At 37.8% G+C, this 18970-nt stretch overlaps 2 protein-coding genes across 5 annotated transcripts; both read right to left on the minus strand.

The window, feature by feature from the left end:
• Positions 1-317: 317 nt before the first annotated feature.
• LOC307007866 (solute carrier family 25 member 53-like) lies at positions 318-8285 on the minus strand. Of its 4 annotated transcripts, XR_013799706.1 has the most exons (4): positions 8072-8285; positions 7854-7885; positions 1351-2427; positions 318-725 (listed from the first exon to the last, which is right to left on the minus strand). XR_013799706.1 is itself a non-coding variant. In XM_079630262.1 (3 exons), exon 3 carries the CDS (start codon positions 2414-2416, stop codon positions 1532-1534), a length of 885 nt encoding a protein of 294 aa, XP_079486388.1. In that variant the 5' UTR covers positions 2417-2427; positions 7849-7885; positions 8072-8259; the 3' UTR covers positions 318-1531. The 4 variants fall into 4 exon arrangements, 3 of the variants coding, with proteins under 3 accessions (XP_079486388.1, XP_079486387.1, XP_079486389.1); XM_079630262.1 differs by having other exon boundaries at positions 318-2427; positions 7849-7885; positions 8072-8259; XM_079630261.1 differs by having other exon boundaries at positions 325-2427; positions 8072-8259.
• A 544-nt stretch (positions 8286-8829) lies between these two features.
• prps1b (phosphoribosyl pyrophosphate synthetase 1B) lies at positions 8830-17287 on the minus strand. The gene is made up of 7 exons (XM_079630264.1): positions 16913-17287; positions 14092-14275; positions 13844-13942; positions 11555-11679; positions 11297-11470; positions 10928-11087; positions 8830-9405 (listed from the first exon to the last, which is right to left on the minus strand). Exons 1-7 carry the CDS (start codon positions 17032-17034, stop codon positions 9313-9315), a joined length of 957 nt encoding a protein of 318 aa, XP_079486390.1. The 5' UTR covers positions 17035-17287; the 3' UTR covers positions 8830-9312.
• Positions 17288-18970: the final 1683 nt, after the last annotated feature.

The raw sequence follows: 18970 nt of genomic DNA on the forward strand, positions 1-18970 counted from the left end.
TTCTGTCATAATTTACTCAACCTCTAGTTATTCCAAACCTGTATTTTTCTTTCTTTCTCCATACTATGGAAGTCATATAAACTGTTTGGTTATCCATATTCTTCAAAATATCTTCTTTTGTGTTCAGCATTCATCTTTTGGAACAACTTGAGGTTGAGTAAATGATGACAGAATTTAATTTTGAACTATCCCTTTAAAGGATCCCATATGGGATTAGTGCCAAATTATGATAGAAGTGACAACAGACCAAAATTAAAGTTATTGAGCTACATAAAAAGTGGGAAAACCCTTGGCCCTTCCAATAAAATACCATATTTATCATTATCATTTATTAAAAACAATAAGAACAGATTCACATGCTTGTGCTGGACAAACATCATTCGAGATATATTCAAGTAAAGAAGGATGTGTTAATGCTGTGGTCACTAAAACAGGCATTTTCCTTTGGGTTGTTACATATTTCAGCAATAGAGAACAATTGTACAGTTTTTTTTTCATACGCTATACAGTACACACATCAACTCCTGCTTCAATCTGTGCATCAATCAATACTTCAATCAGCAGACATGGCATCACATACACTACCAGTCAAAGGTTCAGGATCGGTAAGATTGTTAATGCTTTTAAAAGAAGTCTCTTCTGCTCACCAAGGCTGCATTTATTTGATTTAAAATAAATAAACAGTAATATTGTGAAATATTATGACAATTTAAAATAACTGTTTTCTATTTAAATATATTTTGAAATGTAATTTATTCCTGTGATCAAAGCTGTATTTTCAGCATCATTACTCCAGTCTTCAGTGTCACATGATCCTTCAGAAATCATTATAATACGCATTCATTATTATTATTATTAATGTTGAAAACAGTTGTGTACACATTTTTTATGCAGGATTCTTTGATGGATAGAAAGTTCAAAAGAACAGCATTTATTTGAAATAGAATATTTTTTAACATTATAAATGTCTTTACTCTAACTTTCGATCAATTTCATTAATCCTTGATTAATAAAATTATTGATTTATTTTATTCAACACCCCCCAACACCACCACCACCACCCCAAAAAAATGACTGACCCCAAACTTTTGAACGGTAGTGTTCAATGTTACAAAAGTTACAATGTTACTTTCTATTTTAGATAAACGCTGTTCTTTTGAACTTTATATTCATCAAATAATTCGGAAATAAAAATGTAAATAACCGTTTTCAACATTAATAATAAGAAATGTTTCTTGAGCATCAAATCACCATATTAGAATAACTTCTGGAGGATCATGTGACACTGAAGACTGGAGTAATGATGCTGAAAATACAGCTTTACCATCACAGGAATAAATTACACTTTACTATATATTCACAGCTGTTTTAAATTGTAATAATATTCCACAATATTACACTTTTTTGTTGTATTTTTAATCAAATAAATGCAGCCTTGGTTGAGCAGAAGAGACTTACCAATCCAAACCTTTGAACTGGTAGTGTATGCAACTTTGCCGCTGAACCTGAGATGTCCTGCGCTTCGGGATCATCACCTCGAGTGCCTCTCCAGCTGGTCGTATATGGCCGTAGTGATTCCCCACGTGACGCAGGAGCGGAAGATGACCAAGAATCCTCCGCGATACAGAAGAGACAGTCTGTGCTGACGTGCCGCCCAGAGATGCTGCCAGCTGGCTCTCACTCCTCGCTCTCCTCCTTCTGCTCGCGCTTGCATGTTAGCCACCAGGACAGAGAGAGGGTACAGCGGTAGACTGATCACCATTGAGTTTAAAACACCAGCCGTGAAAGAAGCAGCAACCGGAGAACATCCATGATCCCTGAGGGCGTTAGACATGGGGTCCTTCAGGCCAAAGTACAGGCTGCTCCCTACGGCATTACGCACGAGTATAGGCAGAAACGCGGCGTAGTATCCGGATGCTAACGGTCTGGAAGCTAGTTTGAGCAATATGCTTCTTAAGGTAGGAAGACGATTGTCGTTCCCGCTGTTCTGCAGGACGTTCTGCACGCGCTCGAACGGGGTGAAGAGCAAGGCCTCCACCACACCCGCGCCGAAGCCCGCCAGGGCGGGGAGAGCGTTCCTGGGAAGCGGAGGCGTGGAGAAGAGGGAAAGCTGATGGAGGAAGGTGTCCTGGAGGCCGAAGAGAAGCGTCCCGTTGAGGGATCTCATCAGCAAGGGTGGTGCCACCCCCCGGTACAGCTTCACGGCACCCTCCTTGAATAACTGGGCCACCGCTTCTCGCACTAAAGTGCTGTGCAGCTGCTGGCGGAAGACGGTCTTGTACAGAGGGAACGTGATGACGGTGGTCATGGTGGAGATCAGGCTGGACGTCCCGCCGTGCAAGTAGCTGCGAAACCAGGCCGTGGAGGCGGCGGATGTGAGGACGTCGTCCTGGTTGTGATGCGAGTTGCTTCCCATCGCCGGTAATGCTGGGGAAAGTGACGAGTCAAATGCATTAAGAGACATATTAAAGTAATGTAATTGTGCATTAAATTAAAGCTACACTGTGTAACTTTTTTAGTTTATTCTTAGCTAAAAACACTTAGTTCTTTCAAAAATATATGTGCTCATTAATGTATATTTACTTCGTTCAAGTAATAAAGTATTCTCGTGAGTGTATAATATGCCATTGAAAATACATACGGGTGAGGGGTTCGAATGTCGGTCGCCATGTTGCCCCTCCATCTTGAAAGTACATTAGCCAAAGAGGGACATACCCGTTAATTCAAGCTTCGCCTTTCGCGTCTCCGCAATTCACTGGCACCGGCCCTGTTTTTATTTTTTCCTTTCCCTCTCCCTCTCCCTCTCCCTCCGTCACATCCACTGATCTCTGCTCACGGAGAAAATGATATAGCCTACAATGTAAACGTTGCCTTACGCTAGTGATGTCGTACAATATACAGAATAACGATAGCACTGATAAAAGTTACTTTACTAAGATTAGCTTGCATTCGTCTGGGACTGATAGCTGATGTTAGCAATGAAATGGTAAAAAAATTACGAAAACATAAAACTATTATTCATTTTACATAGATGTCATAACCTATATGTTAACTGACAAATTAAATTACTGCAAATTATAATAGTTTTCTAAAGTAATCTCATTACTTGAAGGAATACTCATGGACGAGGTCGAACTGGAAGCCATGTTAATCTTGGACTACATTGGCCACCGTAGGAGTAAAAACAAAATCAGAATTGAGAGGAACAGAAACTCATATTCACTGGATGGTCATATACCTTTTCACCGCTAGATGGGCTAAAAATCACACAGTGTAGCTTTAAGAAATACTTTCAGAAAGACATTTTTTTAGTATCAACCTTTTTTTTGTTTTTGTTAAACTAGTGAACAAAAAGCAACCCTGACATACATTCGGTCACTATATTTTCGTATGTTACCTTTAAAGGTACACTGTGTAGGAATTTCTCCCATCTAGCGGTGAAATTGTATTTTGCATTCAAACGAATAGTGCTCTCTAGTGTCTCGCTTTCTTAAATGTGTGTTGCAACTACGGTAGCCGTTATGTACCAAAAAGCGCTGACAACATGTCTTCCAATAACACTTCATCGAGGTTTCTTTCGGGTGATGAGGTTCGTTATTTCAAACAAACTGCAACTTGACACACAACATTATGGAGTACCGTGCAGTGCGGCCTTTCAAATTTGCCGGGACAGCACAAGCGCCTCTCGCTGATCTCCTTGTCCGTTTCAGTCACGTGACGCTGGCTCTGAACGAAAACGCGTTGTGGAAACACGCTGAGGTAGCTAGTGCTTTTTGTCCCTCTCTGCTATTATAGTTTTTCAAAATGGCGGAACAACATGGAAGCCTCCGTGGACTTACCCGTCCCATGTAAATAAAGATCAGAGATTATTCGCTTATGAGGATAAGTCAGATCATTGGCAGAGGTAATTACACACCATTGAGGACATATGAATAAAGACATTGAATTTAGCTAATAAAATACTTATACACAGTAAAGTAAATAAAAAAACTACACAGTGTACCTTTAATACAGATGAATCTTTTATATAGTAGGGTAGTGGTTGTAACCTTTTTGCTTTAAAGTCTGTAACTCGCCATTCGTCATAAACTTTAAGATAATTTCCCCACATTTATCTGCTTTATCAGATTTTAAACTCTGTAGATCAACGGTAAGCACAGACAGTGTGGCGGTTGCTCTCTGCCCCACTACCAGTGAGAGTTTAACAATAGAAAAAAACAAAACTTTAACAACAAGTTTAGTTTATACTTACAAAAATGTCCCGAAAAAAACTGTATGTGTGCCATTTGGGACAAGACAAGTCATTAATTACTCACCCTCATGTCGTTACAAACCCGTAAGACTTTCCTTCATCTCTAGAACACAAATGAAGTCTATCTGAGAGATTTCTGTCCCTCCATTGACAGCTACGCAACTACCACTTTGTTGCTTCAAAAAGTTCATAAAGAGATCGTAAAACTAATCCATATGAATCGAGCGGTTTAGTCCAAATTTTCTGAAGAGACTCGATCGCTTTATAGGATGAACAGATTTAATTTAGGCTTTTATTCACATATAAACTTTGATCAACGCACACATCAGTTGTGGTTAACGGAAGCTAAAGCGTGTTCGCCTGACATGTGACATGCGAGAGCCAATGAGGTTCATTCTCGTGTTACGCAGAAATCTCTCAGCTTTCATCAAAAAAGATCTTCATTTGTTCTGGAGATGAACGAAAGTCTTTCAGGTTTGCAACGACATGAGGATGAGTAATTAATGACAGATTTTTTGGGGGGGGTGAACTATCCACAAGACTCTAGGGAGTCCCAATTGCCATTTTAGGTTTCAGAAGAATGCTCACGAATGCTCATTTTAGGTCAATATGTGCCTTTGATGCACACTTTCGACACTGAACTTCTACTCGACCGTCAAAGCGGTGTTACGTCACAAAAGTCTGGACTCGGAGGAAGATTGTGAGGGTTTAGGGCTCCATCTGGGACAGGGCCCAGATCATAGAGACCCCAAGCTTGGTGGGATGGTCCCAAACCCGCACACATCCTGTGAAAGATCCCTTTACCACTCTACAGATAAAGCGTTGTCGGGATAATTTCGGTTTCGCGTATCTACCCCGAAGTGATAAAATTCTGTCTAAAAATGTTTAAGGCCAGTTAAGGCTTGGTTTGTATAGTGCCGTATACATTTTAAACTGTATATTAAACCATGTTTCTAACATCTAACCTTATTTAACCTCTAACATTTGAACAGGAGGTACAAAACCAATGGAAAACTTGTGACTTTAAGTGTGTGCGTGTGTGTGTATAAATAACGAATATGGGAAATTAAACTAGACAGATGTCTAAACTCGAAACCAAAAACAGAGTTTGGTTACCTAGTAACAAGAGGGCTCGTCTATGAAGAACCAATCAAATTAAGTAATGTTTCATGTCATTTTGCCATACCTCCTTATTCTATCAAACTGTTGTATTTGTGTTTTACGGGTGGGATTGTCAATGGAATTTGTCTGAGATCCTCCGGCCTTGATTCTTCTTGGGAGAGTTTCTCTGAGAACTGCTCGAAGACTCTCCCGGCCGTTAATAAAGACATTTGAAGCGACATTTGCTGAAAGTCTGTCTGATCATTCTGCTGCTGATATTTGATATCTTTCTGACAGCAGGTCAGTTTAGGGAAGCAAGTAAGTTAGAGTAGTAAGAGACTCGGCCAGTTGTCGACGGGAGACGCGAAGAAGAGCTAGAGTATAAAGGTTATTAAGTGTCGATTTGAAGACGCTAGAATGTTAAGTTTAGGGAAAAAATACTTTACAGTAGGGAATTACAAACCTGCGCACATATATTCAAATGCGCATAACTATAGAATTAATTCTTAATGCGCACGTGAGCGCCATCAGCGTGTAATGGTAATTTTAAATCTTTTATTTCTTATTTTGTTTTTTCAATGATAAAATTGAATGACATGTGTTCTGTATTTTGAGTTTTCCTGTTGTAACACTCTGCACTGCAAACTGGTCTGTGTGGCTAGAGTGGGAACTATTCTTGTAAGAATAAATGTATATTTTTCTTTTAAATACAATTTGGATCTTGACGTCTCTTTTCCCGTGATGCTGTTTTTGTTTAAGTAATTGATTTGCCATAACAAGCGTTTTTCACAGGTTCGCGTTTAAAGTCTGTGTAGAGAGAACGATGTCGTCTTAGCGGTCTCTAATTTAATAACTAATGATCGTTGCAACGGAAGAGAATCCAACAAAATTAACTTTAGCTGGAAAATATCTTTATTCTAGAACCGCTATGAAGCCAAAGCAATCTGTTACCTTAAATTATACATTTATCTCTGTAAAGCAGATTTGAAACAATCTACATTGTTAAAAGCGATATATAAATGAAGATGACTTGACAAAAAGATGTTTGTGTTTTAGATCAAACAAATTGTTTTCCTTGAGTCAAGCCCTACAAAGTCAAAGATGTACTTGTATATCTCCAGTTTCATTTCCATATCTACAATTTTTAGGCTGTTTTAAATGTAAACATTTTTTTAACTCTATCTAGGCCATTGGCCCGATCTTCACTAAATTTTACACACAGCAACTAGACGTCCTAACATATCCTCCAATATGATTTAGCTACATAAAACATGGCCGCCAGCAGCCAACATTTCAGTGGCTAATAACCTCAAATCTGAAAGGCGGTACGTGAAAACGAGTATGTGTGTGTACAACATTTTGTGCAACCCAATCACAAGGTTGTGCTATAATAAGCAACTTTACGTTTTTGGACTACTTGCACTGAGCTTCGTGATGCACTTCTGTTTTGAAACTGTACATCCCACTTATTTTCACTTGTAGTTTTAATCCAACCCTGAGATCTGAGAAAGCAGCGGCTGTTGAACATGCGTGATTATTTCACTGAGCTATGATTGTATGTTTAGTTGCACTTTGTCCATTTCTTCTCGTCTAAACTAGTGACTGAAGCTGAGGTGAGTGAATACAAACCTTTATTTATTTGTTTGAAATATTCTGTCAGTGCATGTGTGTGTGTGTGTGAGGTAAAAGGACATAAGCTGTTGTAGCTCCGCCCTCTGTGCCGGGAGCAGCAGCTCATTCGCATTTAAAAGGAACAGACACAAAAAAACTCACCCTCAAAAAGTGACAATTTTAACATGCCATTTATGATAAAAATATCTCTGGGGTATTTTGAGCTAAAACTTCACATACACACTCTGGGGACATCAAATACTTATTTTACATCTTGTGAAAAGGACATTATACCCCCTATGTATAATGGTAGGCCTATGGCTCATAATGTCTATTGTGCCTCCTGTGGACACAAAGTCCAGACTTTGGAGAATGGGTCATTCGGGGGGAATTAGGGGAATTTCAGTGGGTATGATAAATGAAGGCCATATTACTAATGTTGTCCACCAGAGGGAGCCACCTGATAAGAAAATCTGTTATGTCTCATTGATTAAAATGGGTGTAAACGGTTCAATAGATTAGATCTAGTAGTAAACAAAATGCATATACATTCATTCTAGATTATTATACAGTTTAATATAATAAGTTTGCAGTGTATCGGTTAGCTATAGATGCTACACTATTTTTATTTAGGCTACTCTAATGATATCGAAAACGAATGTATTGTTATGTTTAATACATTTAAATTTTGTCATCTGAATTGTAGGCTAATAGTGATGCAAAAAATAATAATAAAAAATAATTATATCTTAATGTTCAGAGTGGGTAGTCTACTCATTTAATTACGCTGTTTACTGTAGCCTACGTTATCATTGGGCTTTTATTCAAAGCAAATAAGGATAGCAGTGACAGTGTAAATGTACAGTATTAATTCTGAAACGTACCTTACCTTTGAAAAGGTCTCTTTAAGTTAAATGTTTCCTGCAAAATGATACACAAAACAGATTAATTCGTGTGATCTTAATATCCAATCTTACTGATATATCGCGTGTTGTTTAAAATAAATGTACCGTTTCAGATTCAATTAAAGTGACAAAAAGGAAATGAAAAAAAACAAAAAATCTTTTTGAGGAAACGTGGAAGGATTGTAGAGAAAAATAAATGTACCTCCAATCTGATCCGCTTTTCAGTTCTGGGTGAATGTATGCTCTGATACTTTAATATATACATGCGTTATTTTAAGAGCCTCGTCTGAAATAAAAGAAAACCAACTTTACAATCTGCAATGATCGATGCACATCATCTCTACCACGACTAAAGATGTCGAGGCACTTGACGCTCCTCGAGCTCCTTGTGACGCTTGCATGATGTGCTTCCTGTCCTGCCTGAAAATGTATTTCGACTGATAAACACAAGTCAAAATTATTATTATATATTTTTAAAATGATAGCTCCGAAATCACTGGCGCTATATTTTAAGAATCTATTTACGTAAAAATATTTTATAGTTAATTTATTCACGCAAAATCTCCATGTCAACATAAGGGTACAACTCGTTACTGTAAACATTGTACACCTTAGTTTTTTTTTTTTTATGGTTTGGTTGGTTACTTCCTGTAATCTGTGCACATTGCGTTCATAACAAATGAATTAAACAGATTAACAAAAATGTTTTGGTTTGTTTTACTTCCTGTAATCTGTGCACATTCCTTTTCATAATAAATAAATTAAACAGATTAGCAAAAAAGCAATGTTTGCTTGCATTTAATTTAAAACACATTCAAAATAAGTGATCTGAAGTAAAAGTTTACCAGAGCAAATGTGTGAATTTAGCCCAGTATTATGAAATATGATAACCAATTCAAATAAAGACATCAAAGCAATTGACCACACCTAGAAAGAAATCTGAGGAAAATCAGAATCGAATAATGTAACCAAAAAGATTTTTATTATTCATAGAAATGTTCATATAAAGAGGTATTAAAAACATTCTTGCAAAACAAAATCAGGAAAATGAAATAAAAACAGCCGATTCTTTAAGACTCTATGGTTAAGCTCCAGCCTGCAAAAGAGGAACAAGCTTAAAAAAAAAGATCACCTTTATATAGTGACCAAAATCTTGCATTTCAAAATAAACCGTGTCCATTTGAAGAAGGCTGTCAAAGTCTTCTCTCTCGACCACTTATTCATAATGTGACTTAACGTTTCTCAAAGCATAGAAATGAATGCAAATAAATAAATGAGGTTGTGACAATCTCTCGTCTAACTTTCAGTCACAGATTGTAACAGCGATTTGTAAGTAAAACAGACTATGAAAACTTTCAGGAGGGAACTGGTGAAGTCTTGCTATGGAAACGCATGGCGTCAGGAGGGATCTCTTTGGGAAAGATGAGCGCAGTGCTGGAGATGTTACAGCGGCACATGACTGAAGAGATACGAGACCGACTCGCCGTTGTGGGTCCTGCGGATCGCCTCGGCCAGGATCATGGAAATGTCGATAACCTGCAGAGATCATATCGGTTACAGCGGCTCGGGAGCATGTTAAAGACAGAACATGTGTATGATAGAATCCCAAACGTATTTTAAATGACATTTCTCCTGTTTTATAGGGTACAACGCAGCTAAAGGCGCACTGGCACGTCTGATTTGAAATTAAATCGATTCTCAAAGGCCAAAAATAGAATATTTATTTACCGATCACCCAAAAGCCAGTATTAGTTTTCCTACAGTGTTCACAGGCTTGTAGCCTCCATGTTACAGCGAATGCTGTGAGATTTTATGTGTGTTTTATCTTAAACATAAAATAACCTGATCCTGATTGATCAAGGCATGCGACTGTTCTGACTTGTCTAAGTTTCAGCATCAATTTTCATCTTGCATCAAAATCCTGTCTATTCATTGTATGCATTTGAAGTTTGGTTTTAATGTACCCAAGAGTACCTAAAATAAAAAGACTTTAATACACAGGTTTGTGGCTATATTTCTTTTTATTAATTAACCACTTGTAAACTTATGTTCACCGTTTAAAAATAAATAAAAATAAATAATAGGATTTGTATTAAATCTATATTCATTGAGTCGAATCGGGAATCGAAATCGAATTGGAACATCTGAATCGATACCCAGCCCTATAATATAGTATTAATCAGGGCTTAAAATTAAATCGGGTCACTCAGAGCAGAATCAGTATTTTAACGTTTCTGTTCATGCGTTCCCGTAACATTACCGTTCTGAAAACAGTTTGATAAGAAAAAATAACGTTATTTTTTGCCTATACTATATCCCAGTTTGAATTAAACGTTATACTAAGAGCTTGTGATCAAACCTCACACAGAAGCTCAATCGTGTCGTCCTGCACGCATGTCTCTGCTTGTTTGCAGTGCAAGGGTAAATAAAGCTGGTTCTATGCATAAGTTCAGTGTTTTCTTTCTTCAGAACGCTGTGTGTAAAGACTTATGTTTTATGTATCCGAGGAGTGGAGAACAGTCTTTGGGCCAGATTTACTAACAGCTTGGGCCAGCGCAAACACTCTGTTGGTGTTAAAAAAAAAAACTACTGTCAGGATTTACTGAAGACACACAGGGAAAAATTAGCACTGAAAAGGTGCGGACCGGGTTATTTATTACTGTTGATCTGTTAATAACCTCTGTTGATCCGACTGTACGTAGGCGGCGATACAAAAATACAGAAGTACAAACTGTAGATTTAACGGTAGCCCTGGATCTGTGCCCCGGATCACTTTAAATGCCCGTTTTGATGACAAACATACATATTTTGGCCCGGGAAACTTCGCTTTCCCCGTGGTACCCAAACTTTTAATGCATCTGTGCTTTTTGCTTTTGAGTTTTCTTTTTTTATGACAGGGAAAACTAAAAAAATAATTGTTTTCATCTTCACCTTTGTTTAGATATTTAGCTGTTTTTGGACTAAAAGATCCATTTTGAAAAAAAAAAACACTATGATGATTCAAGACAGACTGAATTCAGTGCTTTGATCTGAATCAAAGATGTCTGGCATGACAAACCTGTATTTTGGGGCAGTGTTTCATCTTCTCCTCCTGAGGAATGGTATTGGTCACGACTACAGCCTCAAAGCAAGCGTTGTTGATGCGTGAAATGGCCGGTCCAGAGAAGATGCCATGGGTCAGGATGGCATATACTTTCACTGCACCGGCTGATATTAACCTTAATACAGAAAAAAAATCAATTAAACTTTTAAATTACACAAGAAAAACACAACCGAATGATGCGATACATACTGAAACCATTGGAAACAGCCATGTTAGTTTTTTTCTTATTTACATTTTTTAATAATCTGACCAGTGAAGTATTCAGAACAGCATCTGCTACACAAATAACATGTTTTATTATTATTATTTGTACTAGTTTCTTACTTATCAGCAGCATGGCAGACGGTACCGCAGGTGTCTGCCATATCATCAACCAATATGGCCACGCGGTCTTTCACATCTCCCACCAGAACCATGCGGTCCACCTCATTTGCCTTTTTCCTTTCTTTGTGAATAAGGGCAAAGTCAACATTTAGCCTGTCTGCAATGGAGGTCACCCTGTCAATGGAAACACAGCTCAGTCAGCAGTTACACATGCTAAGAGCAAAACCACACAGGCCAGAACTCAGACGGCCGACGGACCTCTTGGCTCCTCCAGCATCAGGTGACACGATGGTGCAGTTCTTCCATTCGGGGATATTTTCCCGGATCCATTTCAAAACGGCCGGCTCCGCATATAAATTGTCCACTGGAATGTCGAAAAAACCCTAAAAAAAGGAGGAGAACCACTTCAGATCTTTGAGCACGATTCCCACACCTTTTCATGCAATCTGCTCATTTGTGATTACTGTAAAATAATGTAAAAAATCAAGTTTTTTTTTGATAGTTCACTTTAGACATGCTACTAACAACAAGTAATTTTGTGACTACATCGACCTGACGGTCCACTTATACTCTGAGAGTTAGTTGACATGTAGTTGCAAAGTTACTTATAGTTAGTAGCAGGGCTTGTGGGATGGATTTTTAATAGATAAGATAGTAGAACTAACCATGTTTTTAACTTTTAGATTATCTAACATTATGACAAACTCTTACCTGACTTGAAAAACTCTTTGCTTTACCAATTGAAACAATCATATTGATAGGTGGTGACATGTTAGTCACACTGATCTTATTTTGATGTCTGTCTTTATCCTATAAAACCTGATGTATTCTTATTTTTCGGAGAGATTCTCTGAGAATTGACCCTTCGCAGGGAGCTTGATTGACAGGTGATCTGACCAATCATACTTCGCCATCCTCCATTTTGTCAGACAAAGCAGTCAGGAGAGTTAGTAGATTAACAAGGGAGGATTTTAACTTAAGAAGCGGAGTGTACTGACACAAAATTTGGTAACGAAACGTATTTACTTTTACAATTCGCCACAACGTTACTTTTCCCAGGAACAGATTTGTCAGTGACACTGACACTGCGCGATTGCAATAGTCAAAAGCTCCACACGGTCTACGTGACAGGCTGAAAGCAGAGCAGTCAATTCACTGCGCAAACCAAAAGTAATACTACCCACCGGATGAAAACGTGTAGGCATTTACAACACCAAATATTAAGGATTGGCATATCAAGCAAAAATAATATTCGATGATTGTTCGAAAATCGTACCTCTCCCCCACATGCTCACCGGTAAGACGGCGTTCACTCAAATCCTGCTCGGACATTACATTTATCTGTACTGTAGTGCAATAGGCCGTGTTGTAGCCTAGTTATTAAAGAAAACGATTTAGTTTCATATTTATGTTTAAATAAAATAAAAAATGTTTTTATTTCATCTATGTTGATTATACGAAAAGTGAAAAGCATGAGTAAGATTGATGCGCAATCGGGAGACAAATGGAGTGGGCAGACATGATTTTTACCACTCCATTAAGTCTGTTTTTGTAGAAAGCCTTTCTTTTAAAGTGAATTTCGTTTTGTATTAATTGTATCTTAATTTTAATCAATGTTTCATCAACCAATTGCCTGTATTTAATAAATAACAAGTAAATATAGTAGGCAATATAATCAGGACTTCTCATGAGCTCCGTTTCGGCGCGTGAACTGGTGCTCGCCTCATAAATGAACCCAAACTCACCGTATAAGCTTTGCCTCAAATACCTGAGAAATGTATTGAAAGCTTGAAATGTGTAGGCTACTACTTTTAAACAAAACTTCAAAACGAAAGAAAACAGACTACCCTCTGCTTATGTAATCCGTATGAAATGTGCATTTTTCTCTGGCACGTTCACTACTGCGAAGATCGCGAGTCAGCATCGTCAACTTCATCTTTGCAGCCGACACCGACAGAAAACACTTGTTTATTAATAAACAATTGAAATGTCTCCTTGCTATATTTGAAATATTCATAATCATTACTTTTGCCGGTTCTTTGTGACAGCTTTTTCATGAACGCGTCACCACCGCTCAATAGTTAATATTGTTCTTTGGTGTTCACTTTATACAGGTTTTTCAAATAAAAATATTTATTTTTCCATTTTAAAATCTCTCCTTTTTTCTATTTTTTCTTCTTCTAGTTTTTCAATAAGTAGAGTTCATAGAACTTTATCTACACATTTAGGAACAGATATTGGGTTCTGCCCAAACTCAAGCAACATAAATGTAACGTAAAAGTAACGAGTAACGAAAAAAGTTACTTTCCAAAGGGGGGAACTAAGTCAAGTAACGGATTACTTTTTTAAGAAGTAATGAGTAATGAGCAAACACTACTTTTTAAAAGTAACTTCCCCAACACTGGTGAGGAACGCGCGGTTCAAATGAGTTTCGTTCCGCTTTTGGCGCATAAACATTATCGAACTCTTGATATCGTTTTATAGAGAAAAATTATATCGCGATAACTTTCGTTATCGTTTTTTCGCCCAGCCCTAGATAAAACCCACCTGTATTTGAGATGCATGCAGATCCATGGTTATGATGTGGTCGGCACCAGAGACCGACAGCATGTTTGCCACCAACTTGGCAGAAATGGGTGCCCGGCTCTGCAGAAGACAAGAGAGGAGATCAAACATAGTTTCGTGACACTTGACCGATTCATTAAAGTATGCAACCTACTTTCCAACAAACTACAAAACACTCACAAATCTTCACAGATTACATCACAAATAATGGCATTTAACCTTCACCACACCTTATCCTTCTTGTCCTGCCGGGCGTAAGGGAAGCATGGGATGACCGCTGTGACTCGGCAGGCTGAGGCGATTTTGCAGGCGTTTATCATAATCAGAAGTTCCATGAGATTATCATTAATTTCTCCACAGCCACTCTGGACGATGTAGACGTCCTCCCCGCGGACACTCTCGCCGATCTCCACACTACACAACATGAGGAACAGCTCACAGTCAGCAAAGCTTATAGACCTGACCCAAATCAACAATACATTATACTGGACAACATTACACTGTTTAGATGTTGAAACCGTTAAACCGTTGAAGTGCCGTAAGCAGCGAAAGACAACTCATTCATACACGCTGTCTGTGCGACTGTTTCTCAGGGCTGAACAGTTAAATACACATACTTGGGTATTAAAATCAAGTAAACATGCATTTGCAAGTAAACACAGTTATTTATGTCTTAAGTGAACAAACAATTGACCATTCGCAAAAGCCACGCCCCTTAGTTATTGTTACTACGCCCGTCAAACAATTGAGAACCATAGCCATGGCTGGGTTGAGCTCCATACATTAAGTGATTGGTTTAGGAGTAATGCAGCAGACATATCCTCCAGGGCACGACAGAAAGTATACACAGAATAGCGCACGGGAGCACATGACAAAACAGTTTTGTAAAATTATATATCAATAATTTTTATTTGATCATATATCATTTTACAAAACTGTTTTGCGCATGTGCTCCCGCGCGCGCTATTTCAGTCACAACACTGCAATCAGAGGACGCACTGAAACCATCAACTCTCAATGCTGTTCTCTTCATTCATAACTCGTAGCCTACTGAGAAGGATATATGTGTGTAAATAGTTGTGCAACTGCGCAAACTTTGTTTTGAAGTTTAATGTTTGAGTTCCAGAGGAATTTGTGACTGTGTACCTGTTAAACCACATCTAAGTTTAGTAAGTCCGTGCTTTTTCTCTTTTTTTTTCTCTTGTTTGCTGACTGATGAGGGGCCGCAGTGCCGTAGTGAAACGGTGTTTGTACATGTAGCCTATTTTTTTAATAATAGTTGCAAGCAATCATAAAATACAGCAAGTTTTAAGCCCGTGCAGACCTCACTGCATCGTTTCACTATCTTGCTGAAATCGGAATGTTTGACGGAGGTCCTTCTCCTTAGTTACAGTTGCTGAGCTAGGATTGGACGAGAACCGTTCGAGGGCGGGGTTTTGCGAACGGTCAATTGAGAAAGAAAACGCACAAGTGTTTTTGATCCGTGCAGTCGGTCTCCCTTTAAGACCGACAGCATCCAAATTGACCTGCTGATCAAACCAAAAAAAAGAGAGAAAATCTCTCACTGCTCTTGACTGAATAACTTTTGTAAATTGAATAAGAATAAACGTATACATTTTTAGACTATGCAGTGTTGTTTAATACATTTGATAACTTTATACAATTCAAATGTATGCATTTTCAGGTAGGTCAATTACTTGACTTTTTTCTATCGTAAATCGTAGTTAGTTTCTTTGTTCTTTCTTTACCACAGTTTACTTTTCTACAGTAAGCTTGAGAGCTTAGTAAGCTTTTTTTTGTACTTAGGCCAGTATTAGTTTTTTGGGTGATATTTAAAATGGTGACAAGAATTATTACATTTTAATAGTTATCAAAAATTTATATAATAAAAACCTTATTTAAAGCAAAAATAACTATATTGTGATATATAGGCTAGTTATCATGAAATAAAATTACTCGTATCATATACAAATGGACAAGAAATTAATCCAAAAAATTAAAAATCTGTCATCACTTGTTCCAAACCTGTATGACTTTCTTTCTTGTACTGAACACAAATGACTCCATAGTAAAACAAATACAAAATCCATACCATGAAAGTCAATGGGGGGCCATCAATTGTTTTGTTTGTCATATTCTTTAAAACATATTTTATGCTCAACAGAAGAAAGAAACTCGTATAGGTTTGGAACAACTTGAGGGTGAGTAAATGATCAATTTGAATAAAAAGTACATTTTCTTATTTTGGGTGAACTATACCTTTAACGCTGTGAAGCAAAATGTTTGGAGTATATCATAAGCTACATTGCCAAAAAAATATTGATAAACACTGATATTGCCATGTAACCGTGGGGTAACGTGTAAGTTAGGGTTATGCAATCTGAATCATGTAACGTTAAGTTACCGGTAACTTAATCACTAAGTATCGTCTCGCATCTAAGCTACTGTATAACCATATGAAACCATCACTGAAACAGTATTCTTGTTTTGTAAAAGTACACCGGAGAACGTGCTATGAAATAAAACATTCTTTGTTTCTCATGGCAAACCGATAAGCAGTAAATGTAAATACAGCTCGCGAAGGGATAACGTTATTTCACATGGAGTCAGAAAGCAGACAAATAATTATTCCCCTATTAAACGAATAAATGCACATTACGGCCTTGTGACAACATTTAAGTGACCCAAGTTACCAGACTATCATCGTGGGAAATGTAAATAAATAGATCATGTGGGAGCACAAGCGAATCAATCACTGAATGCTCTTGGTCTCAAGGTACATATTCTCAATCGATACTAATATAATGGTCCATTCGACAGACGTTTATTATTTAAATACTATTTAATGGCAATATTAGTCACAAAACGCACGTTTAAACTGAAGCAAATAGGCATCACCTCGCACAGCATTCTGGGAATAGTAGTCTTTTCAAACACACGTGGACCGCTGGCGGTCTTTATCTGAACTACAACTCACAGCAGCCCGCGAGTAACGGCAACATGATAAACTAACATAAACCGTTAAACATGTCGTTTCCAGGAATAACTCACCACGTCTCTTGGTTGCTAAACTTTTTCGTCACCACTTTCCCCAAATCCAGTCCGAGGCGGTCCGCGATCTTCTGAGACAGATCCTGGTGGGAGCTCCCGCTAAAAATTTTAATATTGGGCATTTTTTGTTTGTTGGTTTCTTTTTTAAGATCGTACAGGGAATGGAGTAGATCCCAATGAACACAGAGAGATGTAATTGTTGAGATATTTTCTACCCGATGTCGATCCGAAACTGCGAGTCGCCACTATCTCTCGGCCATTGTTGATCCCAGACGGAGCGCGCGTGACGTCACTCTGCTGGCCACGCCTTCTTCTCCTGCTTCGATTTAATGGCGGTTGACAAACAAGATCAACCGTGTTATCGCCACCGACTGGACTGGAGTGTGAGGAAGGACACTAAAAAAAAAAAAAAAAAAAAAAAATGTAATCCTAGAGCCTACACAAGTGAGATTTCAATGGTATTTTGAACACTGAATTAGGAAATATCCCTTTGACGTCTGGTCACCTTGAGTTCTTCAGGCCTATTTTAATATTTAACATAATTTATCATGATATTAAACAATATTGGGCTGCACACATTGTAGCCTGCCATTTATCTATTTTATATTGTATGATGATCTAACCCTTAGCTGAACTGTTCTATCAAGCAAAATAGTATTTATCCGATTAAACATTATACCTTTAACCCCTTTGCTTCATTATCTTTATTACAGTTCCTCCTAGCATGTCTTTTCAAAAATAAAAATATACCTTTTCAGTATATTTTCAGTATAAAAAAATATAACTTTGTTTACTTGTGCCCTACTTATGTCTGTCTCTAAACGTACGGCAGAATCTACTGCATTTTTCACAGAAGTTGCACTCAAATAATCCCTTTCCTTTCAAACACATTTCAGTCCACAATCATTAACTATATAACACACACACACACACACACACACACACACACACACACACACACACACAAATTTGATGTTAATGTGATACGCCTATGGCTGCATTATGCTTATCCTTGGCTGACTTAAAGACAGAAATAATGCTTATTTGTTTCCACGAAGGAGGATAAAGTATTGCATGCTTTCTTAAATGGGCGCAGTATTGCATTCAAATACAAATCAGCTATTATTTCCATTATATTACATAGAACAGTTAACAACATTTCTGTAACGCGGTTAGATGTTCAGCGGAAGAAGGAGGTGGGAACTGGTGAATACTATAAAGGGTAACTAAACCCTGAAACAACTTTTTTTAGTTAATGATCTGTAAGACTGGGGCTTTATTAGTGCTGTTCATTGATTCGAGTAAGTTTTTTGACATTTGGGTATAAAGTGTTTTAATTCTACAATATATGGTGTGAGTGCTGCCCTCTTCAGATTGAACTGTGGTGACTGCAGTTGAATTTTCCTATTGGAAGTTGTGGTGCCGTGTGACGTATGATGGCTCTGCCAACGGCTCACTATTAGTATACATTTCATTTACTACAGTAATAGACTGTGCACGTTAGCATGTGCTACTTCCGGCTGCGAAACCGATAGGGGGTGTCTAGTTTCCGGTAGCCTGATGGACGACGTAGAGGATATTTCTCCAGATGTCTTGGACATTTGCCGAATATTACAGTCGATGATGTTCATCGACTGGTTAGTTATTTTTCTCCAGCTCCCCAGAGCAAGAGAGAGAAGGGGTTTAAATATTACATCTCTCAGTATTTGCATAATTTTGAAGGTAGGCCTAACGTTAAGTCACAACAACATCCATGCTACGTGCTCAAGCTATGCTATCTGGTAACTGTTATGTTATTCAAATTCAAATTTATTTATAAAGCGTTGAATAAAACAACACAGTTGACCAAAGTGCTGTACAAGCAGTAAAACAGTGAGCAGAGAAAAAACTGCATATCCATATATCTAAATAGGTAATATAAAACTTCATAAAACATTCAAAAACATATATTATAAAAAGGAAATAAATGACACTAGTACCCTTCACACTTATCTTGATTGAATGTTATCATAAAAAAAAAAAAATGTTTTCAGATGGCTTTTAAACTGACTGAGTGTA

This window comes from Phoxinus phoxinus, assembly GCF_949152265.1.
Source record: "Phoxinus phoxinus genome assembly, chromosome: 12".
Lineage (NCBI taxonomy): Eukaryota > Metazoa > Chordata > Actinopteri > Cypriniformes > Leuciscidae > Phoxinus > Phoxinus phoxinus.